This window comes from Arachis hypogaea, chromosome 11, assembly GCF_003086295.3.
Source record: "Arachis hypogaea cultivar Tifrunner chromosome 11, arahy.Tifrunner.gnm2.J5K5, whole genome shotgun sequence".
NCBI lineage: Eukaryota > Viridiplantae > Streptophyta > Magnoliopsida > Fabales > Fabaceae > Arachis > Arachis hypogaea.
The window spans coordinates 26,349,487-26,375,244 of record NC_092046.1 but is presented as its reverse complement, the minus strand read 5'-3'; the positions used below and the strand labels follow the sequence as shown (position 1 = coordinate 26,375,244).

At 34.8% G+C, this 25,758-nt stretch overlaps 1 protein-coding gene across 2 annotated transcripts; it reads right to left on the bottom strand.

The window, feature by feature from the left end:
* Nucleotides 1-9,060: 9,060 nt before the first annotated feature.
* Nucleotides 9,061-15,303, bottom strand: LOC112723829 (transcription factor bHLH25). 2 transcript variants are annotated; one of them, XM_072208042.1, is made up of 5 exons: nucleotides 15,174-15,303; nucleotides 12,977-13,099; nucleotides 12,088-12,525; nucleotides 10,086-10,457; nucleotides 9,061-9,360 (listed from the first exon to the last, which is right to left on the bottom strand). In XM_072208042.1, the coding sequence occupies exons 1-5, from the start codon at nucleotides 15,228-15,230 to the stop codon at nucleotides 9,283-9,285; spliced, it is 1,068 nt and encodes a 355-aa protein (XP_072064143.1). In that variant the 5' UTR covers nucleotides 15,231-15,303; the 3' UTR covers nucleotides 9,061-9,282. The 2 variants fall into 2 exon arrangements, with proteins under 2 accessions (XP_072064143.1, XP_025631009.1); XM_025775224.3 differs by having other exon boundaries at nucleotides 12,977-13,096.
* Between the last annotated feature and the right edge of the window lie 10,455 nt (nucleotides 15,304-25,758).

Here is a 25,758-nt window from a genome sequence, read left to right as displayed (position 1 = left end):
TTAACCGCTGCTTTCGATCTGCTTTCCTTCACAGTTCATCTGTCCAACTCAGGAAATGATCTTTCAATAACCCCGGGACATCCCAACGTCGGCCAGCCATAGACAACCATGCATTCCACACCTGCCAAGTAAAATCACAGCCCAGAAACAAGTGATAGACCTGCTCAACATCCTTATTACATAAAACCCAGCTCTTATCATCCTGGCTAATTATCCCGATCCGGCTTAGCCGTTCTTTGGTGTTCACCCTGCCTACCAGGACGAACCAAGCAAACAGCTCCACCCTTGGTGGAACAAACCTTTCCAGATGGTCTTTGTGAAGCTGTAACTGGTTACCTCCTCCGATAGCATTCCTTCCTGTAGCACCTGCACAAAGGAGTTAGTCGAAAAAATACCAAGTTTATCATATTTCCACACGACGCTATCCTCCCTATTATTCGCTTGCCTCACAGGTCTCAGAGCCTCATGTAACTGACTCAGAAGGTCTAACTCCCATTGAAAGAGCTCCCTCCTCCATTGGAAGTTCCAAACCCACTCTAACCCATCCCAAAACCCACACTCCCCAATCAACGCCCCACATTAGTTTGAAACAGAGAAGAGCCTAGGGAAGCAATCTTTCAAGGAACCACACTGCAGCCAAACATCCTCCCAAAATCGTGTCCTTCGCCCGTCCCCAATCTCCATTGCCAGACCTGTAACCATCTTATCCCGCAGATGTTGCTCCTGAAAATCTATATGGCAAATATCCCTCCATGGGCCCCCTCTAGTAGGCAGCACTTGAGAAGACAGTAGCTCATTTGGCCTCAAGTTATTACAGGAGCAGACCACCTTCTTCCACAATGGACACTCTTCCTTAGCAAAGTGCCACCACCACTTAAACAACAGTGCTGAGTTCCGAATCATAGCATCCCCTACTCCCAGCCCTCCAAATTTCTTCGGGGCCTGTACCATCTCCCACTTCACCAACACCATTCCCTGTCTCCCATCCTCCTTACTCCACAGAAATCTCCTCTGTAGAGAAACTAGCTTCTTAACAACTGCCTTCAGCATCTTGTATAAGCTCAGATAATACACTGGCAAGCAATTCAAGACTGATTTAATAAGAACCAGCTTACCCACTTTATTTAGCACCTTAGCTTTCCACAGGCTTAGTTTCTTTTCCGCCTTGTCGATTATCGGCTTCCAAGTCTTAACCAACCTCGGATTAGCTCCTAAGGGGACTCCAAGGTATTTAATAGGGAGCGTGCCTTCCTTGCATCCCCACAAAGTACACATACTACGCACCCACTGCTCTTCACAGTTGATTGGAATCAAGCTGGACTTATCGAAGTTGATACTGAGTCCTGACATCAACTCAAACCATCGCAGCAGCCGCTTATAATTCCGCATAGTCTCATCTTCTGGCGAACAGAACAGAATGGTATCATCAGCAAACTGAAGGTGTGAAAGCTCCACACTGTCTCGGCCAACCAGCAAAGGAGAAATACGCCTGTTCCTGACCACCTCACCAACCATCCTATGTAGTACATCGACAACCAGCACAAACAAGAAAGGGGAAAGCGGGTCACCTTGTCTCAAGCCCCTCTCCATTTTAAACGGTTTAGACAGCGATCTATTAATCAAAAGCGACATCGAAGCTGTGGTCACACATTCCATAACCCAAGCCCTCCACCTGCGCCCAAACCCCATCTTTTCCAGCACAATATCGACAAAGCTCCACTTCACTCTGTCATATGCCTTTTGGAAGTCCAATTTGATTATGGCTGCCTCCTCTTTTCTCCTTTTAAGCCAGTGCACCGTTTCACACGCTATGAGAGCCCCGTCATAAATTTTTCTACCCTGCACAAAGGCACTCTGAGTCTCTCCTACTAGCCCATGCATCACTGCTCTCATCCTTCTAACAAGCACTTTCGAAATGACCTTATACACACACCCAACCATGCTGATAGGTCTGAGGTCTTTGATTTCCTTCGCACCAGTGAACTTGGGGACCAGCGCCACCCACGTAATATTGGAATCTGCAGGTAGCCTGGATGTCTGAAAGAACCCCATAACTGCTCCTGTAAACTCCGCCCCAATCTCATTCCAGCACCGCTTAATGAAATTCATGTTGAACCTATCATACCCTGGCGCCTTCGAAGACTTACAATCTCATATTGATTTCCTGATTTCCTCAGCAGATGGCATCGCCTCCAAAGACACAGACTCTTCCTCAGCTATCTTAGCCACCAAACCATCTTTGAATCCCAGCAAAGGAGAACTCTTCTGATGATACAGATCTTTATAAAACTCTCTTATAGCTATTTTTATTCTAGCTTTGTTCCTAACCAGTCTTCCGTTGACTACCAGAGCATCAATCCGATTATTCTGCCTTCTTGCCGATGCTATATTGTGGAAGTATCTTGTGTTTCTATCCATTTCCTTTGCTTGCCGAGATCGAGACATTTGCTTCTAGTGAATTTCTTTCCTCACATACCATCTCTCACAGCAGGTGACTAACGCCTTCCTTCTAGCCTCCGTAGTTGCATCATACACTCCAGTACTTACCAAGTCATCAATCTTTTTGATATCTTCCTCAAACTTCAAGATCTTCTTGTCCATCTCACCAAATTTGTTCTTGTGCCAACTTCTCAAAGGAGCCGCTAGCGCCTTCAATTTATCTTTGAATTGCATCTCCCCTAGACCCCTCCATTCCTCCTTGACCATCCGGAGAAAGCCGTCATGTGTGAACCATGCGTCAAGGCTTTGAAAAGGCTGAGGACCTTCCTGCATCCGCTGCTCTTCCACAATAATAGGGTAGTGATCTGACAAGCCTCTTGGACTCCCTCGTAACCGGGTCTTAGGGAACTCTTCTAACCATTCCACACTCACCAAAGCTCTGTCTAATCAACTGCAAGAGCGACCTCAAAACCACGTGAATTTGCGATCTGTAAGCGGCAAGTCCACTAGGTGCATATCCTGAATCCACGTCTTGAAGTCCTCTGCTGACACAGGTAAGCTAACAGTCCCTCTCCGTTCCTCGATGTTCACTATCTCATTAAAATCCCCCATAAAGCAAAAAGGAACTTGACATAACCCACCAATGTAACTCAACTCCTCCCACACCTGTCTCTCCTCATCTCTACTATGTGCACCATAAATCAAGACAAAAGCACAGTTAAAACTATTCTTTAGCAAAGCACCTTCAACAGATAACCACCATTCCCCCTTATAGCAGTTATTCATATTAAAATACGTGTCATCCCAAATCATCAAAAGCCCCCCGGATGCACCGTCCGAGTCTACATATTCCCACCCTGCCCCAGTACACCCCCAAATCCTTTCAACGTCAAACCTTGTCACAGCCCGTCTCTTGGTCTCAATCAAGCCTACCAAGATCAGGTTATGTTTATATTTTAAATCCTTCACCATTCTCATCTTCCCATGACCACGTAACCCCCTAACATTCCAAGAACAGAAAGTCATTTAAAACTAATTTTACACACCTGGCTTTTACTTTTTGGTCTACATCGTCACAACTTCGCCTTTCGTTTCGTCAATTTCATCTTTTGTGCTATTTCTTTGTTTTGAGCCTGAAGAATTGTCATGATGTCATCTTTCTCGTTGCACAGCACCGCCCCTGATTCCAAAGCCAGCTCCACGGTCTTTTTATTTTCCATCAATTGTTCCTCCAAGCACTGGTTATCCGTATCTCCCTGTTCACTCCGGATTCCGTCTGCGACCCTTACCCTGGCACTCCCACCAGCCGCGCTCACCTCCCCCTCTTCCACAGCAGCGTGGTCGTCTCCATCATCCTCGGCTTCCACCGTCCTCAACGCCGCTTCACGACATTCCTTCGCAACCGGATCGTTGGGTGGAATTGCTACTTCGTCGATCTCATGGCCAGCCACCCCGTCATGGCTTGCACAAGCTCTGCCTCCGGTCCATGTCCAGTCATCTTCAGCGCTTCCCGGCCGTCTCCCTGGATTCAAGGCCAACCGTCGCTCTCCGTTCGCAGCCTCGATTCTGGTGTCGCTCTCCCCCTCAAGGCAGCGCAAGCAGTCCCCGAGAGAACTCTGCTGCGCGATCTAGAGTTCCTTAGAGGGTTGCCTACAGCGCTTCCCCTGACTCGGTTCGAGCCCAAAGGCTGAAGGGGTGAGGCCCAAACCAGTAGTGCCTCCTTCCATACCTGCATAGCTGTCCTTGGCCCAATGCTTAGTGCAGCTCCCTTTTCTTGTTTTTTCCTTTTCCATAGAGCTATGCCTGGCCCAATACCTAGTGAGGCCCCCTTTTTTATTTTTCCTTGTGATTAGATAAAATCCGTTGCAGCCCATAATACAACGTACACAAGTTGCTAGTCACGTTTCTATCTGAATCTGCTACATAACTGATACGATTTTCACATTCAAAATTAGTAAGCCCTTGAATGCCGCCGTTATTTGGAACCGTTACTAACTTTCTGCGATTTTGATTTTCACTGCCCTTCATCCACTCATTTAAAATATCAGCAGAAATTACTATTCTGCCCTCCTTGTCTGCCCCTACACAGTTCACCGCCATTAACGAAGCTTCATCTTGCTCGACTCCCCTTGATGAAATCAACCTCCTTCTCTGCCCCTTTTCTCCCTCGGTACTCGTACTTGCTATGCTACGGTTCAATATCCCACCGGTGTTAAACCCATTATCCAAAAAACACTCCCTGCCCTGCATGCTCCCCATTCCATGTCCATATTCTTTTACCAAAACGTCAAATCCCCCGGACCCAACAGAGACATGGATCCTCTCCTGAATCACTTCCATAATACCCGTATCAACCAATACACAGCCTACAGAAAAGGAAGTGCACAATTCTGTCTCTTTTGCACAGTCTACTACTACTTCCCATTGACCCCCTATCAAAGTAAACGTCTCGACTGACCATGCATGCAACGGGACTCCGTAGCACTCGAGCCACACCCTTCTGGTATCACTATGCTCTGACTCGGTCCACCTTCTCACCTTGTGAAAGATTTGCAGGAGGTAATTCAACTTAAAATTGTACACTTCGTCTACACTCAGAACACTATCAAAAGTCAAGAGAACTTTAAAAGCTCACATTTCCCAGATTTGGACTACAGAAGGCATATTCTTAGATATCATATCCCTCAAGAAGTTAAAACTGATCGGCTTTGTCGTAATCCCTATAAGGCTTTTCTGTAACCATCCAATATTTCCTGGCACCACGGCCGCTTCCAGCATCTTAGTCTCGCCAGTCCCATGACGGGATTTTGCGATTTCCTTCATCCGTCCCTCTTCCTTATTCAGCAAGGAGTCTTCGTCGCATGTGATTCGATGTAGTTGCTGTGCCGATGGTTCTGGTGTACGATCTTCCCGTCATCCCTTATCACCATTTGTTGGTCCCGACTCTCTTCTGTACTTCACCTCGCCTACATAAATGATCTTACTTCTCAGCCTCAGGCAGTTTATTTCCGCTATAGCTTTCAACGCCCCTCCTTTCGTCGTGTATCGGATGGAAGCAAACATGTAGATGCCTCCGTTTTTCCATTTTTGGGACAGGTAAATATAATTGATGCACCCAGTCCAGTTGAACAATTGAAATAACTCTCTTTTTGATATATCTTCCGGTAGATTATCCACAAAGATGGAGAAAGACTCAGATTCCAGCCGTCGATACTCTTCCCTGTTCCAAACCCTGGGATCCTTCCCATGATCCATGGACCTACCCCTCACCGTGTTCCCCCCCCCCCCATGCTCTCGCTCTCTCGCTCGCTCTCTCTCATGCTCTCACTCAATAGTTAGCCTAAGTTTCATTCGATTAACATTATCAGTAACTTTTCTCTTAAAAATTACATCAATTTTACTTTGCTTTTTCATCATAAAATGTTCTAGTTTATTTTTACCTGAAAAAAAAGAACTCAAATAATTATATATACTTACATGAATAAACAAAGTCTAAGTATTTTATCAATAATAATAATTTTTTCACTAAATCACTATCAATTTCATTAAAAAATAAAATAAAAAAATAAGAGAGAATAAATCTTAAAAATAGGTCAACAATTTTTCTTTGTAAATACAAAGAAATAAAATTATATTATTTTATAATAAAAAAGTGCTTTGTTAATTAATAATTTTATGTAATTATAGAAAAGAAGTGAAAAATAAAATGAATACCTTGTTTTAATTGATATGAATATGATTGAAAACTTTACTAGAGACTGGGCAATGGCAGTGACATGACTCAGTGAGGGCGCCGCGTGACTCGTGAGCCGTGAGGAAACAAGAGGATTAGAAAAGAATAGGAAACGTGAAGAAAGAGAATTAGTTTTAAGGATTTAAAAAATTTTAAAAGCTATTATGTTTTATTTGGGTTGGGTTGGGCTTCTGACTACTACTTTTTTTTCAAAAAAAGTTGGGGCCAAGCCTCCACTTGTCCCATGTATCCGTCCTTGGGTATATAATAGGTGTAAAATTTAAATATTATTGTTTTTTTTTATTGTATTTTCTATCAGTTATGCATCATTTTTTGAATAGTTTTCTAGAGATGAAAGGCGAGAATATTTATAGCAAGAAAATAACATAATACGTTATTATAACATTAGGAAAAGTATAGGTAACTAACAACATTATTGAACAATATGAATAATAGGGTTAAAAGAGTAAATTAATCCTAAATTTAATTAGGGTATAGTGTCTTTTAGTTGAAATGGACCAATTTTAAGATCTATTATTCATGTTGTTCAAATAAATCATTGGTTACCAAGCATTGCCCAGAATATTATTAATTTATTACATCATTAAAATTAGGGTTAATACTCAAATTCGTCCCCGAAAAATTACGCGATCTTCATTTTCGTCCCCAAATGATTTTTTAATCAAATTAGTCCCTAAAAGATAACAAATAAGTCAAATTAGTCCTTCTATCAGATGGGCGATGACGTGGCACGTTAAGTGCCACGTGGCATGATGACGTGGCATGCCACGTGGCAAATCAACGCTACGGTCAACGCCACATGGCAGGTCAGCGACACGTGGCATACCTGTGACATGCCACGTGTCACTTGACATGTACAATAGAATTTTATAGTCAAAATAGTCCTTGAAAGTCCAGACGTAAGTCATTTTCATCCCTCAAATTTTAAAAAATTAGTCAAACTAGTCCTTATATAATTTTTTTTTATTTTTTCTTCATAATATTAAATTTGAAATATTTTTTGATACTACTAATTTTAATAGAAATGTAATTGAGAAACAAAACATTAGTAATTGTATATTTTCTTCTTAAAAATTTTTTTTAATAAAATTATCTCTCTCCTTTAATTCTTCTCAAAATCTTTCTTATTCTTTTCTATTCTAAAACATTTTTCTTACATTATTATATTTTGCTGGAGTATATATATATTCAAAATTGAAATGTATGTATTTATTAACCTAAACAAAATTATATGCTCGAAATCAAAATTTATGTATGTTAAGCTAAACAAAGTTATACCACTACTTTTTTTTCTACTACATCTTTTTTTTTGGTCCATTACGGTATTACTTACGTATAGGATGTAATGATAGTAATACTTAGAGTCAAAATTTGTGGATCTTCTTGAATTTTGATTCTAACTATCACTACCATTACATCCTATATGTAAGTAATACCATAATGGAAAAAAAAAATATGTAGTAAAAAAAAATAGTGGTATAACTTTGTTTAGGTTAACATACATAAATTTTGATTTTGTGCATATAACTTTGTTTAGGTTAATAAATACATACATTTCAATTTTAAGTGTATATATATATATATATTCCAGCAAAATATAATAATGTAAGAAAAAGGTTTTAGAATAGAAAAGAATAAGAGAGATTTTGAGAAGAATTAAAGGAGGGAGATAATTTTATTGAAAAAATTTTTTAAGAAGAAAATATACAATTACTAATGTTTTGTTTGTCAATTACATTTCTATTAAAATTAGTAGTATCAAAAAATATTTCAAATTTAATATTATGAAGAAAAAATAAAAAAAATATATATAAGGACTAGTTTGACTAATTTTTTAAAATTTGAGGGATGAAAATGACTTACGTCTGGACTTTCAAGGACTATTTTGACTATAAAAATCTTTTGTACATGTCAAGTGACACGTGGCATGTCACGGGTATGCCACATGTCACTGACCTGCCACGTGGCACTGACCTGCCACGTGGCGTTGACCGTAGCGTTGACCTGCCACGTGGCGTGCCACATCATCATGCCACGTGTCACTTTAAGTGTCACGCCATCGTCCATCTGACAGAAGGACTAATTTGACTTATTTTTTATCTTTCAGGGACCAATTTGATTAAAAAAATCATTTGGGGACGAAAATGAAGATCGCGTAATCTTTCGGGGACGAATTTTCTAGAGATGAAACGCGAGAATATTTATAGCAAGAAAATAACATAATGCATTATTATAACATTAGGAAAAGTATAGGTAACTAACAACATTATTGAACAATATGAATAATAGGGTTAAAAGAGTAAATTAATCCTAAATTTAATTAGGGTATAGTGTCTTTTAGTTGAAATTGACCAATTTTAAGATCTATTATTCATGTTGTTCAAATAAATCATTGGTTACCTAGCATTGCCCAGAACATTATTAATTTATTACATCATTAAAATTAAAAGAAAATTTGATGTATCACTAATAGACAATAAAATAAAAAATAACAATAACAATATTCCTAACTCTACATACACCTAATTTTATTTACTTTTAACATGGACTTGTTTTAAATGGAGGTGTAGTATTCTTTGTATTTCTTGTCACACTTTACTACATGATACATGTCGCATTTTTTTGCACAGTTTTCAAACATCACATTTTATAATAATTTTTAAAAATTTTTTATTGTTGTCATTAATTTTTTATTTTCCTTTTATTAAGGTGAAAATACACTAATAAAATGTGTGTACTAGCTAAATTTGTTAGCTAATATAAATAGAATTTGTTGGCCTACTGAACATTGCTTATTCCTCAAATACGAAATGGTCCAAATAATATCATAATGGAAGAATCTATAATTACATATTTATTTTGTCGAATTTGCTTTTATGATATAAGTCTTCAAATAATTAAATCATATATTATGCCAAAAACACTCAAGGAAGACCAAATTTACAAAATCATATTTGGTTTCAAAACTAATGTCTAGTCTAATTACACACTTAGATGATTGGCAAGGTTGGCTGAATTATTTAACTAAAGAACCCGTTTCATCAATGAGTTTTTCTTGCAAGGTAGGGCACCTGTCACTCGCATTATGACTATGACATGAGTTTCAACGTAGCCATGCGTAGGTTCTTGACAAGTTCATTAAGGGTCAAGTTGTAACCTTCGCCCGCCTGCAATACAGCATTAATCAAATACGATTAAACATCATCCTGAATTGACAATTTCCATAGTTAAAAACTAAACCACCACATTGGTTAAGAGAGAAAATAGGTTAGGCCAAACTAGCATACTTTATTTATTCAACAACCTAGGTATAAACCAAATCATTAAAATTAATAATTATTAATTTAAAATAATATTAAAACATAAAAAATATATTAAAAATAAATTAAACAATATATAAATATTTAGTATTAATTTTAGTGTACACATAACATATTTACTTTTTATATGATTCATATATCCGTTATAAAATAGAGAGACTCACACTACTATAAGTGGTAGACACTTTGAAGAGTTGGACATTTGTTTTGATGTTTTAAAATTTTTCTAGGTCTAAATTAAGAATAATTAGAGATTAACTAGAATTGTTTAATTTGTTTAGAAAAGCAAATTTGTAGTATAAATAATCATCTTGAGTTTCTCCTATAGCCTATTATTATATAGGTGGGTATTTTTTTATTTTTGTTTTATATTTTTTAAGTTTAAGCATAAGCCTGTACACCAATAGAAATTTATAGATATTTAATTTTTTAATTTTATATAAAAGTAGGAAATTTTTTGTATTTTTATTATTATATCCTTTAAAAGCAGTCTTCAAGTTTCTGTATAGATTAAGGTGAAGATCCTCTTCATCAAGTGGAAAAGGAAGAAAAAGGGTAAAAGAAGCTTTGACCTGAACAATGATGGTTATGTCAAGAATGGAATCTCCAAATGATAAGACACTGCTATTAAGAACCATCAATTGAAGGCTTTGAATCTCAGACAATATTCTGACCAAAATGCCCTCTTCCTTCCAGCAGTGGATTCGAAGCAACACTTGTTGCCCCCACTCTCTTGCTTCAACCTGTGGAAGACCATCAATGGTCTCTTCTTCGCATAATGAGGAGAACACAGCAGCACCATGAGCATGGAGTTGTTCTGCTTTGTTCAGAACCACCGTAGGCAGAGCCTTTGTTTTCTTGGATTCTTCTTCGAGCACTGCCAAACGCTCTTTCAGCTCTTTCACATACTTGATAGAGTCCCCCAACACAGAAGCCTTGTCCATCTGTGTCAATCAGTGAACATATTTCATTAGGATGAGTTTGGTTTTCACTGAAAATAAAATACAAAAAATATAAAAATAAAAATAAATATTTTTATATTTTATTTAATGATAAATTGAATATAAAATAAAATAAATAATAAAAATATTTAGTATTATTTTTAGGTTTAATTACTCTCTTAGTCCCTATAGTTTTACCAAATTTTTAATTAGGTTCCTATACTTTTTTCCCTTTTAATTGGGTCTCTGTATTGCTTTAATTTTGTAATTAAGTCCTTTCTAGTATAAAAAATATTAGAGTTAACTGAATATTTTTTCGCAAATTGAAGATATTTATAATTAAAAACTTAATTAAATCTTTGACCACATGTATTTTGGTAAAAATATTATGTTAATTTTAACATTTTTAACATGAAAATGACGTAATTAGAAAATTAAAAGCAGTATAGAGACCAATTGAAAGAAAAAAAAAGTATAGAGACTTAATTAAAAATTTGATAAAACTATGGAACCAACAGAATAATTAAACCTTATTTTTAGTTGTCAATAATTGTGTTAGAAATATAATTATTAATGTTACTTTTCTATTAGTTTAAATTTTTTGGGATAATGGTTTTATAACAAGGTATTAAAACTTTATATTGAAAAAGTCTAAAGTTGATCTTTGATGAGTATTAAAATTTAAAAAAAAAATAGCATAAGGTAAATAAAGGAGAAAAAGAATGCTTAAGAATGTCTATACAACAAAATTAAGCAAACTCAAAAAAAAAATTTATTTAAAGAGAAATATTATAAATATAACAATTAATGTTACTTATTTTTATCACCATAAATTTTTGGGATGAGCGATTTCATGATAAATTATTTTAATAATTATAAAAAAAATATTCAAAATATTTGTATATATAATCATTTAGGTGTCAAAAGGATCTTAGTTGACAATACTTTTAATGATATTTGGTTATCATTCATGATCAAAATGAAGTGTTAAAAAATGTATTGTCAATAACACGTTTTTTTTTTATAATTAAGTGACTATTGAAGTGTATTTTTAAAAAATTATATTGACGAAGTTATTGATTGTTAAAGACATTAGATATTTTTTTACTATAATAAAGCAGCTATAAAAAATATATTTAAAAATGATTTTTTCAGCATTTATCTTTTTAGGTGAAAGACAAAATGTCTCTCGACAATGTTAAAATAATTAATCGATCTCTAGATGTTAAAACTTTTAGTTAAATTAGTCTTTATAATTGATTATCAAATGATTATCGGTCGATTTATTAGTTATGGGATTCATATAAAATTAGTTTGAGAAACAATTTTGCTAGATAATCAACAAAGGTCTAACTAACAACAAGTTAAGTCAACAAATATTTTTGAATTACATTCTATATTAAATAATTATTATTAATTAGTGATTATTTAAATTTTATTTTTTAAAAAATATAAAATTATTGATTATTAATTACAGTTATTTAAAGTTGGCTAGTTAAAAATATTTTCCTTTGAAAAACAATGTCGCTAATAAATTCCTAAATTAGGAACTAATTAATGTGAAGATTTTGAATGTGAAGGATTAAAGTTTGCATGGAATAAATGTTAGGGGGGTAAATTAAAATTAGTGTACCTTCTTGAGGCCAGGAACAAGGGCTGCAAGAGCAATGAAACTCTGACTGATCTTCTCTCTTCTCTTTCTCTCAGCTATGATATGATCGTGAGCATGAGATGGTGACCTCTTACCAAGTGTTGAGGTACTCTTTGCTTCCACATTTTGTGTATTCAAGGAATCACTCTTTTTATTATTATTATTATTTGGAGTTTCAACTGAGTCTTGCCTTTGGTTTAAGCTATTTTTCAACTCATAAAACTGTGTCGTATTATTGGGTGGAGATGATGATAATGAGTCTGAGTTATCAAAGGACAGAATCTGAGAAGATGATGAAGAAAGTTTGGGTGAAAAGGTTTCATCGTTGATGTTTCTTAGCATCTCTTCAAAACTCATCATTTCATCGGTGCAACAATTACTTAGCTCTTTGGAATTGCACTCTGCAGATAAAGATTGGTCCTACCGTTGAATGTGATGGTGATCATATCAGAAAATTAAAAAGGTTGTTAATAATAATAAAAAATTCAATAATATTACAGAATAAGTATAATTTATAATGAAAACATGACATATTTTTGTCAATTTTTTTTTTGTTCGACCGAAAATAGTTGAATTTGAAATAACTCAACCATTTAGTTTCTTATAAATAAAATAAAATTGTTAATACTGATCAAGGATGTTTTTCTTCTCATCATTATTAACTATTTTTATTTTATTTTACTTTTAAAAAACCAGATTGACTAACAATAAAATCGTTAATAATATGATTGATCCTATAGTTAATTATTTTATTAATAATATGTAGAACAACAGGTGTATATATATATGATTGATCCTATAATAATTTTCAGTGTCTATGGAATATTTTTGCAAGAAAAAATTTAGTAACTAATAAATAATTAATTAATACCTGTAGTGCAGACTTCCCTTGAAGATCCTCACTTGCTATTAACTCATGTGAAAGAAAATCTTCCTCATCGACTAGATCAAAATCAAGGTCCGGGAAGAAATTGTAATCCTCATCAATTTCCTGCTAAAGTTTAACAAATTAAATCAGATATATACCACTATGAGTAATTGTTAAATCATATATATATTTTTTTGTTAAACTTTAAAGAAATTATAATCCTTTACTATCTGTCCAAATTCGCTGACTTTTGAGTAATTGTTAAAGTGTTTTAGTTTTTGGACTACTATTAATTAATATATATAAACCGAGTATGAGTTTCTAGTGCTATATTATTATCAATAATGTAGCTAGTATCACATCAATAGTTTTGTAAACTTAAAAAGAAAATAAAAAATGTTTACTAAAACTTGAATCATCACAAACTAATCATTTAGTGCATGTACGAAACCAATTCTTTTAATGTATTTCGCAACCACTCCAAAATATTTATATTAGTCAATTTTTAGTTGATTACTTTTATATATATGTTATTTCAATTGACCACTTTTTCTTAACATTTAAAAATTAATATACAAATTATAGTTAAACACATGTTGCATGCATTAAGTCCTGAATGTATCTAAAATGTGAAATTAACTCTCATTATTAACAATGAAAATATTTTGTAATTCCAAGTATAAAAAATTTGTAACTTCTTTTACTAAAAAAAAAAAAAAACTAAAGTGAGATTTGAGGAAAAAAAATATAAAATTCACATCTTGATTACTTTATAAATATCGCAAAACTATTTAGACCAAACAAAACTTAAACTGTGAAATAGAGGGATGTACATGAATATTGTATCTATCACGCTCTCTCATACGTAGAAAAGTTATTTGTGAACTTGAAGCATGAATTTGCAATTTTTTCAATTTTTGTTTCATATTATATGAGCTAAATTTCAAATTTTTTTGTAACAGAAATTTTGGTAATATTAAAAAAAATATTTATCTTAAAAATTTTAATAATGTTACACATACAAGCATTTTTGTAGGCAAGTCCTACCACATTGACACAAGTCTAACAAAAAAAACATGCACGCATGTATTAGCGTTTCTCCTTTTTCATGCTATTTTAGCACAATTTTGTTTTTGGAGAGCATAGAAATTTATAACAGATAAATTTTTACACATAGCATAGAAATTTTTACATATATAAAAATTTTTACACATAGCACATAAATTTTTGTTATGAATATATTTTGTTGGTTAAGTGAATCAATTATGGTCCTTTAAGTTTTTTTTTGCTTTCCATTAAACATTTTTTTGTTGCGCATCAAAATTTTTTGTGCTATGCACCAAAATATTTGTGGTATATGCATTTTGTTATTTGGGTGTCAATGTTTTAGACATGTAATTTTTAAAAAATTTTTGTATTGTGCACCAAATTTTTTATACTATATACCGAAATTTTGTACTCTGTGTATATATTTTGTTGATTGAGTGTTAACGTTCTAGGCATGTGGTCCTTTAAATATTTGTGTTATGCATTAAAATTTTTTGTATTGTAAATCAAATTTTTATGCTTTAGTTTTTTAAACATATATAAGAGAAGAAGAATACAAAGACAATGACCACAATGATAATAATAAAGGAGGACCGAGAAACAAAAGAAAGAGGGAAAAAAATTAAATAAGAAAAAAAAGTTGTTATTGAAGTTGGCAATATTGTTAGAAGAGGAGTGCTAGAGGCCAGTAACTTTTGTGATTTATAGCTATCAAATAACTATCAATGATGATTTTAATGTTGTGAGATTAGTGTGAGATTTCATCTAATGGTTCATTTTTTTTTGCTGATTATATGCTGGACAAAATTTAAAAAAGTTGTTGGTCCTCCAAACTTTTCCTTGTTAGAAAACAAGAATAAAAAAAATAGGACGACCACGATGATAATGATGACCATATTAAAAAAAAAAAAACGTGCATATCTAAATTAATTGAAATTTAATCGATAAATTATTTGTCCACGTAGTTTTATTGTAAAAATTTATATTACTAAACAAAACACATTAGTAACTTATTATAATAATTTAAATAATTAAATAAAAATACATAAACCATTACACATTTAACGGTATATTAGGATTTGTTTGATAATATTAAGTTATCTAAATATCACAACACGTAAAACATCAAAATTAGATGAGTTTAGTTTCTTACCAATTCAGATAACCAGCTGGCTGCTGATGTGTCCATTGGTGTGTTCGATTTCTCCATAAGATCCTAGCTATATATGGAATTCCTACACAACGTAGCTTTTTGGAGAAATATTGCATACAACATATCTATGAAGTTCCTATATGTTTTGTAAGAATCGGAGTTCTTTATATATAGTGGGATTGCCATCTTTTAGATCATTTAATTAATTAATTTCTTCCTCTAACATTAGCCACAGACCCTACATGCCAAAAACATAAAAATCGATAATATTAAAAAAAGGCACGTCAGGACAAGCTAGTTTCTAGCTACCTTAGTAGCTTGTCTTTATTGCTATAAATGACGATTCATGCATAATGGAGTTTACTTAATTAATTAGTATTATAAAAATAAAACTAACAAAAAATGCATGGTGGCGAAAGACGTATAGTATGACGACAAACAAGAAATTTCATATTGTTATGTGCTATCTCAATGGGCCTTTTAAATGTTTAAAATAAATGAGATATTACTATCATATTATTTTAAAGTAATTTTTATTACAAATTTGTTTTCTTTTAATTTATGGAAACAATCATAGAGTGTTAGGTATCACGTTTTGTAAATAATATTTTACAACAATTTTACAGGAAATATTTAAAAAGCTATAACCTACTAAATTATTACAGTTACAAAGTTTTGTGCTTACTAATATTTTTAAAGCTGCAATAACTTAGCATGAGCATATATGGTAATACTAAAACGTAACAACCATGTGATGATTTAGTTTAAAAGTTCCTAATACATACCCTTATGCTAGCACAACAATTAGTGGGAAGAACACCCAATACCAACTAGAGGTGTACTAATCGGCCGGATCGCATCGAGTTTGATTAGATTTGAATCTGACTCGAATATTTTATTGAATTTATTTTAAAGATTTAAAAATTGATTTTAAATTAACCTAAAATAAATTGAATCACTACAAAAAAAAAAAAAACGTTAGTGACCGTTGGATTAATCAAATAAATTTACCGTTAAATAGATTATCGTCGGATTTACGATCGTTCTGTAGTGAACGGTATAAATGGTACTAGAAATTTTTTATCGGCGGATTTTTTCCTCCGTCGGTGATTTTAATGGATTGTCAAGCCTAAAATTATAATTACCATCGGATTAATCCGACAGTAACTTTAGCGTCATTTCGCTTGAAATGGTGCCAAAACTTATCGTTACATCCGCCGGTAGGTTTTTTAGTTTTTATATTTTTTTGGGCACAGTTTAGTCACAACTAATAGTCAAATCAAATTAAAACTCTCGTTAACGAAATTGTTATCAGAAATCTAAAATTAGCAGAAATCAACAAATTATTTTATTAAAAATAAATGGTATGAATACAATAAAATGTCACAGAATTAAGTAGAGTAATGTACCATAAACAAAAAAATGCATAAAACCCTAACCCCTACAGATTGTGATAATCCTTGTCATCGTTGTTGGTGTCGTGGTCCCCCTGTGAAGGCAGCGGAGTAGGTGCTGCCGTCAGTGCCCTACCAGCAATGTCGCTGTTGCCTGCAGCGTGCATCTGCTGGTTGTACTCCTCCATCTGCTATCACAACTGATCGAGCTGCTCCAGATTCTTTGTCAGATCTGAGCTGGTGGCAACGTGTGCAAGAATCTCTTGATACCTCTGCTCAGACTGCTCCTGCTGCTAGTGAAGCTCCTGTGTTAGCTTCTGCACCTCCTTCCTCAGGTCGATAACTTCCTGGGAATCAGTAGGGCTAGTGGCAGAGAAAGAGGCGGCGGAAGCCACCAATGCGGAGGAGCGGAGGCCACTAGCGAAGAACGAGACTAGCTCAAAGCGGGAATTCTTGTGGGGTTCAAAGGCGGTCTCGCACCAAATCTTGTTGGGATCCACGACTAAGGTCTCGGAGCCGACTTCGGCAGCTCCACTAGGCAGCTGAGATTGCTGGGTCACAGCCTGCAACCTTAATTGATACTCCTCCTGTGGCACACACGTTAGTTGTGATTAGGATAATAGTTAAATCATTGACTTTAAACTAAATAAAGCTAAAATTTAGGATTAATTTAAACTCACATAGTGGGCCGCCGACCGGTCGTTAGCAAATCTCTCCTTGTTTGCTTTTAAAGTATGGGTATACTTGAAGGTCTCCGCCAATGTCACCTCATGATCCAACGACTTAAACTACAAACAAATATATTAACTAAACTAAACAATAAAATAAACGAACAAATTAAAAAATGACAGACAAATATATATGAAGCAGGAAATCTTAATTCTAATTTCGAAAAAATAATTTTAATTTTTTCGATTTCACTAAAAATATTATAAAAAGTTTGACAGAGTCTCCCCTGAAATTTGGATTTAGCCACCCTTGAAGGGTTCCATCTAAACCAAATTAACATAATTATGTTTACAGTCAAGCATTTTTCAAACAATTTCAGTAGCAGGAATGAACAAACAGTTAAATAATCCAATATTTTTCAGCAATCTCAGAATCTAATCTAACCTATCCTAATCATCTAAATCCACTAAAACTGAAAATTAAACGCCCTAAAATCTACTAACTCTTTAAGTAACTTGATAATGAAAAAGAAAATTAAATACCTTAAACTCTACTAACTAATTCAAGTAACTACTATAATACAAAACAATTCCAAAATTCCTACCAGTCTCGTCTTCATCTTCATGAAGGTCACCGACCCACCCGTATATCTCGACGACTTGGGCGAAGCCCTATTGGCGATGTTCGTGAGACGGTGATACCTGAACCCCTTGTTATCTCTAAAATGAGTCTCCAAGTTACGCTTGATGTTTGGACGGATCCACGAGGTCAGGTGATCTTTTCCCTGACCAACATCACTCGTCACCTGCTGAAAACATTTGGCCGTCCCGTGGTCGTAGATCTTCCGGATCATGAGGTTATGCTCCGCATCCCATATAAATTTCAACTACACAAAGTGATTCACCAACATTAGTTAGTTGGAATAAAATACAGTTCAAATACAGTAAATTAATTCTAACCAAATTGGGTTCTTTCCTTTCACTTTTGAAATCAGCACTCTCTGGTCTCAGCCATGATCGGTGTGTAGGTCGGCCACGGGTAGTCGCACATAGACTTAATGACCTCGGATATCTGCTGTGTGCAAGCATTGGTGTTCGGTGCAAACCTGTCAGAGAACAGACCGCACAATTGCACAATAACAATCAAATAAGATAAACAAACTTAATATTAAAAAATTAAACTCACAACTGCATGCCATCAGGCCAAATCTTCATCCTGATGACGAGCAGTGGTGGAGGGGCATCCTGCTCAGGGGCATTAGAGGTATCACCCACTGCTAGCTCTGTCGATGTCATTGCTACATCTGCAGGGGGCGTAGCAGAAGGAGGCACCCAGTTCTGGTTTGGGACCATGATAAATTGCTGGTCCGATGGAACCGCCTGTGACATCACAGGGGTCGACAGAGTAGCCAGGATAGAGGGCGATGACTGAGCAGCCCTGGGGGATTCGGTGGAAGCCCACCCTCTACTACGACCACATGTCCCACTCGACCTATTTCTGCTTCCTGTCGTCATGTCTGTATAGAGAATACATTAATAACAAATTAATAACGTAACAAACACCCACAAATAATAACATACTCAAGAAATAATAAATAATTCGAAAAGTGCTTTAGTTTAGTAAATGAAACAAAAAAGAAATTACATAGTGTTTTAGTTTCAAAATAATGAAATTAGACTTTCAAACAATTCTAACTTTTTTTATCTTATTTTCTTTTCAAAATATTCTAACTTTCATAGTATTCTAACAAAAGCATTCTAACTTTGTTAACAATTTTTCAAAACATTCTAACTTTCAAAGCATTCTAACAATTCAAAAAATTATCCTATGCAAATTTAAGAAAACACAAAATAACGTGATGAAGCATCACTAGTAATGCATATGGCAAAACACTGTAATTTTTCAGCATAAACCAACAGTTCCAGCAGCAATATAAATCAGCAAAATAAGCATTAAAATAGTAATTTTCCAACAAAGCAACAACAACCAGCGAATCATCAAAACAGGTAAGCATTGCTCAAACAAATTCAGTAATAATTCTTCAACCAAATTAACAATAAAACACAAAATTAATGATTCAGACTAATTCAAATAATCCAAGCAACAAGAATCGACAATCTCAGATAATAATTCCAAACACATTGAGTAGAGATTAGAACCTATCAATCTAACTAAATTATCCTAACCTAATCACGTAAAATTAATTTACTGTAACACCCTTACTGTCAGAATGTCACGCTTCTGGCTGCGCCACTTTGATAGTGAGAATGTTACGATGATTTTCATATATTTAATAAAAAGATATGAGCCTTTAACTCGAAACCGTATGTTGTTTTCTTTTGTAAACTGGAAATACTTTTTTTATTTTAATCAAACATGCATATACAACCAAAATCAATCACTAAATCCTCATATATATATATAAACATATCAAACTTCATATACAATTAACTTACAAATATTATGAACATACATATCATTACAACTCCTATATCTCTTACAAGGGTATATAATAATAAAAGTGAGGGGAAACTATAACATATACAATAATATACAATACAATCAGATACACAGAAGGAACTCCTTAAACTCTTCGTGCATCCCGAAAAAGAAAATTTGTTGGGGGTGAGAACATCATCCTTGCTGGTTCTCAGTAGAGAATTTTTAAGAATTGTCATAAGAGGATAAGCATAAAATAAAGAATTGATTTCAACTGCAGTGATTATAACTTGTCTTATGAATATATTCAAATCATTAACAATTAATTATCCAAAATTCAAAGTTCACTTTTTTAGTTATAAGAATTTCAAAACTCAATTAATATCCCATAAAATAACCCAGTACGGCCTCCGACCCAACTCAAATCAAATCACCATCAAAACTCAATCTAAAAAAAAAAAAATCAATTTTCGGCATCAAACGGTACAAGGCAAATACAACATAGGGGATCTCTCAGTACCATATTAGGAACAACCATTAACGTCATGATGAATGGATTTTTGACGGTTTAGAATTTCACAAATGAAATCTCGTTGCAAGTATAGTTTCTAAACCAACAAATAATCCTTTCATACAAAAGATTCTTTGTCACAAGTACAAACCCCTAAAATTATAAACAGAAGTATTTAAACCTCGGGTCGTCTCTCAAAGAAATTGTAGGGTAGTGTTCTTGTTATTGGCTATAGACATGTATATTTTGGGGTTTTGGATGAGGAACAAGAAAAGTAAATGGCGATGGAAATCAAATGATGAAAAGGTCTTGGCAAGGTTTGGTGGTCAAGAATCTCTATCCTTATCACTAAACACAATATGATAATCGCAAGGATCAATCCCATTAAGTCATCCTTTAACAAGTAGAAGAAAGTCAAATGAGCTATATCAATCCAAGTCCATAAGTCATAGCCATTCACTAATTGAATTAATGAGAGCTAGAGCCAATGGCTACCAACTATCAATCACTTGGACATTAGCAACTCAAGAATTCCTAAGTTACATTCCCAAGCCAAGAGTGTAAAATCATACTCTAACATCCTCTCAAGAATTTTGACAAACACTTGGAAGGTATAAAAGAAAAGCATCGTAAATTGACAACAAGAATGAAATCTAACAAAAATTATTGCAAAGAATTAACAACAACAATCAAGAAGAACATTATTGACATGAATTACCTCAAATTGAATTGAAAGAAAATAGAAGAAGCAAGAGTAGATCAACAACAAAGTATAGAAACAAAGTAGAAGAAATCATAACAAAAGAATAGAGGAACAAGATATAACAACAAGGAATTGAAAGGTAGAAGTGGATGAGAGCATGACTTAAAACCTAGATCTAAGCTTATTATCCTAAACCTAATCATAATTCTAGTGAGAAGTGAGAGCTTCTCTCTCTAAAACTAACTAGTACTAAGCCTAATGATTCCTAATGATCCAAGATGTGAATGATGATCCATTCCCCTTCAATCCTTGGTCCTTTTAAGTGTTTTGGTGCCAAAGTTGGTTTAGATTGGGCCCCACGGCCTCTGAGAATTCGCTGGGCACGTTTTCACTTAAAAATCACGTGCTAGCACCGACGCGTACGCGTACAGCACGCGTGCGCGTCCCTAAGGTTTTTGCGATCCACGCGTACGCGTCCAGTGCGCGTGCGCGTTGATGGGTGCATCCAAATCATTAGCTTTTTCCATGTGTTCTCCACTTTGCATACTTTTCTCTTCACTCCTTTGATCCATTCCTAGCCTTTTCAACCTGAAATCACTAGCAAACACATCAAGGCATCTAGTGGAATCAAAGGTGAATCAAAATTAGCTAATTTAAGGTCTAAAAAGCATATTTTCATATTTAAGCACAAATTAAGGAAGAATCACAAAACCATGCTATTTCATTTAATAAATGTGAGAAAAGGTTGATAAAATGCTCTAAATTCAACACATGATAAACCCTAAAAATGGGGTTTATCACGTCATCACCACCAGCATAAGGGATCTCTCAGTTGTTCAAGCACAGACAAAACAATGCAAGAAATACACAAACATGGAGGACAATTAAGGCAATTAGTTCAATTAGCATATAGGTACAATTATTCAAATAGACAAGCTAAATACAAGATGCACACCCAAACAATAGTAAACAAATGCAGTATGATACATGTCTGTCCTACTAGCCATGAGTTCACATGTCGGTTACTTTACTAGAACCCGACACATCCAATAGCTAACCCGGATATCGTCCTCTTGAAAATCGGTGGGCGGTAAACCACTACGATCCCTCCCTGGTGAGCGGTACACCACCACGATCTCCACCACTTTGAGCGGTACACCACCATGATCTTCACAAGATTTTCAATTGAAAAACTAGTAGGCGATAAATAACCACGATCTCCACCTCAACTACAACCCTGGACAAGCAGTACACCACCGTGATCCTTGCCAGGTGCATAAATTACATACAATAATTTATATCCACAATCCACCTTAATCAACATATTCAGCACTGGACAAGCAGTATACCACCATGATCCTTGCTAGTCAGTAATCACATTCAAAACCACAATCTTTTAAAATCACAACCCGGAGCAAGTGGGATAAGCCACAACTCTTGCATCTACCCATGAAGCTTAAATACCAAAATCTCTTTTAAAAGAACAATTTAAATCCATTTCTCTTTAAAAAAACTCATTTTCACCAAATCAGAAGTATCAAACTAATCTTGATAATCCATTCTTCAATTCCATTTGAAATCCCCAAAAGCATAACTCTCAGATTTGAAATCACTGCATAAATCTCACTTTCAATTTCATTCTCAAGTTCAATAATTTTCCAAGAGACACAAAAATTATCTTTCTTCACCATTCAAATTCAAATGTTATAAATTTACCAAAACCTCTCAAAAGGTAATTCTTTATTTCAAAACCCAAAACATAATTGTTTTCGTATTGGATCGAACTCAAAATATAATTTCTTTATTAAATAATTCAAACTCAAAACATAATTCTCTTTTCAAATAAATTAAACTCGAAACATAAACCTTTCATTGATAAATCAAATTCAAAATGGTATAATTCTTTTTATAAATAAATAAAACTCAAAACATAATTCATTTTTTTCTTAATAAATCAAACTCAAAAGGAAATCCTTTTCTTAATAAATAAAACTCAAACATAATACTTTTCTCAATAAATAAAACTCAAAACATAATTCATTTTTTTTCTTAATAAATCGAAATCAAATAATATAATTCTTGAATCCAAACTTTTCTAAATAATATTTCAAACCAAATCTCCAATTTTTATAAAAATTTTGGCAGCATCTCCTTTAAAATACGGACTTTGCCACCCTTCAAGGGTCCCAACCAAACCAACACAAACGTCTCTCAATCATTCGAATCACTTTCAACAAACCATTAACACAACAACAACAACTCAACTTAAGAAAATCAACAAAGTCTAGAACTCAAGCAACCAATCTCATCAATCATAATTCAAACCAGCTTCAACAAAATCAATCAATAAATAAGAATTCTTAGCCTTCTCAAACAGTTTCAAAACCATACCATTCCTCAATATAAATATATATAAAATCCTACGCAACTCATTTCTCGATATAAATATACCAGTCAGATTTCCGAATCAATCTTTCATTAACTATCACAATGCCAACTCAATCAATTAAGAATTAAATCAAGTAAACAATCGCATTCTTTCAAAATAGCTCAGTCAATCTATAAGACTCACATAATCCGCAAGAATATAATTTTTGCATCAATATCTATTTATAACAATTCTAGAGTTTAAGAAAAGTGCCCCTACCTCAGTCTCGACTCAACTACGTGACAAACTCCCTTTTTCTCTCAGCTCGCAACAGTGGCAGCCGCAACCACAACTCCATGACGTCGCGGCAACAACAACCGTAACATTCACCTCAGTGGTAGCAACCTTAATGATTACCAAGTGACCACAATAAATACAACAGCAATAACGCATATAAAATAAAACAAGGCAAGATGATGCAATAGTAGCTCTAGCAGGCACCTCCAACAACAACGGCGGCGGAGCAGTTCAACGGTGACAGTCCCACCCAATGCAAATAGCTACAACACCAACGGAGGCAATAGTGGCTTCGGCAAGCAAAAAAGGAACCAGAAACAAGTAGAGCCGAGCAATCGGACAGTGGTTCCCGCGGTGGTGGTTTTCCGGCGACGACACCAGTCATAACAGGGACGGCGGCTTCAACGATGGCGTGCAGCTCGCCGGCGACAGAGACAGTACCCTATTCTCTCTCTCTCTCTCTCTCTCTCTCTCTCTCTCTCTCTCTCTCTCTCTCCGAGCCCCCTCTCTCTCTCTCTCTCTCTCTCTCTCTCTTCGAAACCCACTATGTCGACGGCGACGGCCAGCAATGATGATGGTGACGGCTCCATCATCGATAACAACAGCAACTGGCCTGATGACAGCTCTCTCTCCCTTCTCCTCGCTTCCTGTCGTAGCTCTCTCTCTTCGTGGTTCTGGCTTTTAGATGGCGGCGGTGAGACCCAGCAGTGCTGGTGATAAACCCCATTTTTAGGGTTTATCATGTGCTTAATCTAGTGGATTTTATCCATTATTCTCACACTTATTCATACAATTCGCATGTTCTACATTTTCCTTCCTGATTTTGTGCTATGATTGAAAACATGCTTCTTTGGCCTTATATTTGCTAATATTAATCCTCTTTTATTACAATTTGATGCCGTGATATGTGCGTTAAGTGATTTCAGGGATTATAGGGCAGGAATGGCTTAGAAGATGGAAAGGAAGCATGCAAAAGTGGAAGGAATACAAGAAACTGAAGGAACTACTAAAGCTGTCCAGCCTGACCTCTTCGCACTCAATCGACCATAATTTGAGCTATAGAGATTCAAATGAGGCAATTTCAGTTGCGTTAGAAAGCTAACGTCCGGGGCTTCGAAATGATATATAATATGCTATAGTTTCTCTGACGATAAGTGATGCGCACGCGTGAATCCATGCACACGCGTGGTTCTGCAGAAAATCAGCGACCTGTACGGACCAGAATTCGCCCCCGGCGATTTCTGGGCTGTTTCTGACCCAGTTTTCGGCCCAGAAAATACAGATTAGAGGCTATTAAGTGGGAGAATCCATTCATTCAAACAATACAACATTCATTATTCACAATTTTAAGATTTAGATGTAGTTTTCTAGAGAGAGATGCTTTCTCCTCTCTCTAGGTCTTAGATGTTTAGAATTAGGATTTCTCTTAGAGTATGGTTATTTCTTCAATCCAGGTTCAATGTTCCTTTAATTTAATTTCTCGTCTACTTTTATTCATTCTATTACTTTAGTTGATTACTTGATGTTTCCAATTTGGTTTATGGATTCCTATGTTTAATTTTATTTTCTATTCAATAAATTTCCAGGTATTTCAGATCTATGATCTTCTTAGCTTTAATTGATGAAAAGGCATTTCTATTCGAGTATATTTTTTTCCCTTTTGGCTTTGGTTGAGTAATTGGTGATACTTGAGTTGTCAAACTCAGCTGTTGATTGAAAATTGGAAATTGCTGATTGATTTGGATCCCTCTAAAGCTAGTCTTTCCACAGGAGTTGACTAGGACTTGAGGAATCAAATTGATTAGTCCACTTGACTTTCCTTTATTTAGTAAGGGTTAGCTAAGTGGGAGCAATAACAATTCTCATCACACCTGATAAGGATAACTAGGATGGGATTTTCAGTTCTCATACCTTGCCAAGAGTTTTTCTAGTTATTAATTTAATTTCCTGCCAATTTATTTTCCTGTTCCCTATTTCAAAAACCCAAAAAGATACAATTTCATAACCAATAATAAATCATACTTCCATGCAATTCCTTGAGAGACGACCTGAGGTTTAAATACTTCGGTTATAAATTTTATTGGGTTTGCTTAAGTGACAACCAAAACTTTTGTACGAAAGGATTCTCTGTTGGTTTAGAAACTATACTTACAACGTGATTATTCTTATAAAATTCTTTACTAGCAAGAATCTAATCGTCAAAA

Coding starts and splice junctions, on each gene's coding strand:
- LOC112723829 (XM_072208042.1), bottom strand. CDS start 15,230: ATGGAGAAATCGAACACACCAATGGACACATCAGCAGCCAGCTGGTTA. Junction 13,100..15,173: donor CCAGCTGGTTATCTGAATTG/GTAAGAAACTAA, acceptor GTTAAACTTTAG/CAGGAAATTGATGAGGATTA. Junction 10,458..12,087: donor TTGTTCCTGGCCTCAAGAAG/GTACACTAATTT, acceptor TGATTGACACAG/ATGGACAAGGCTTCTGTGTT.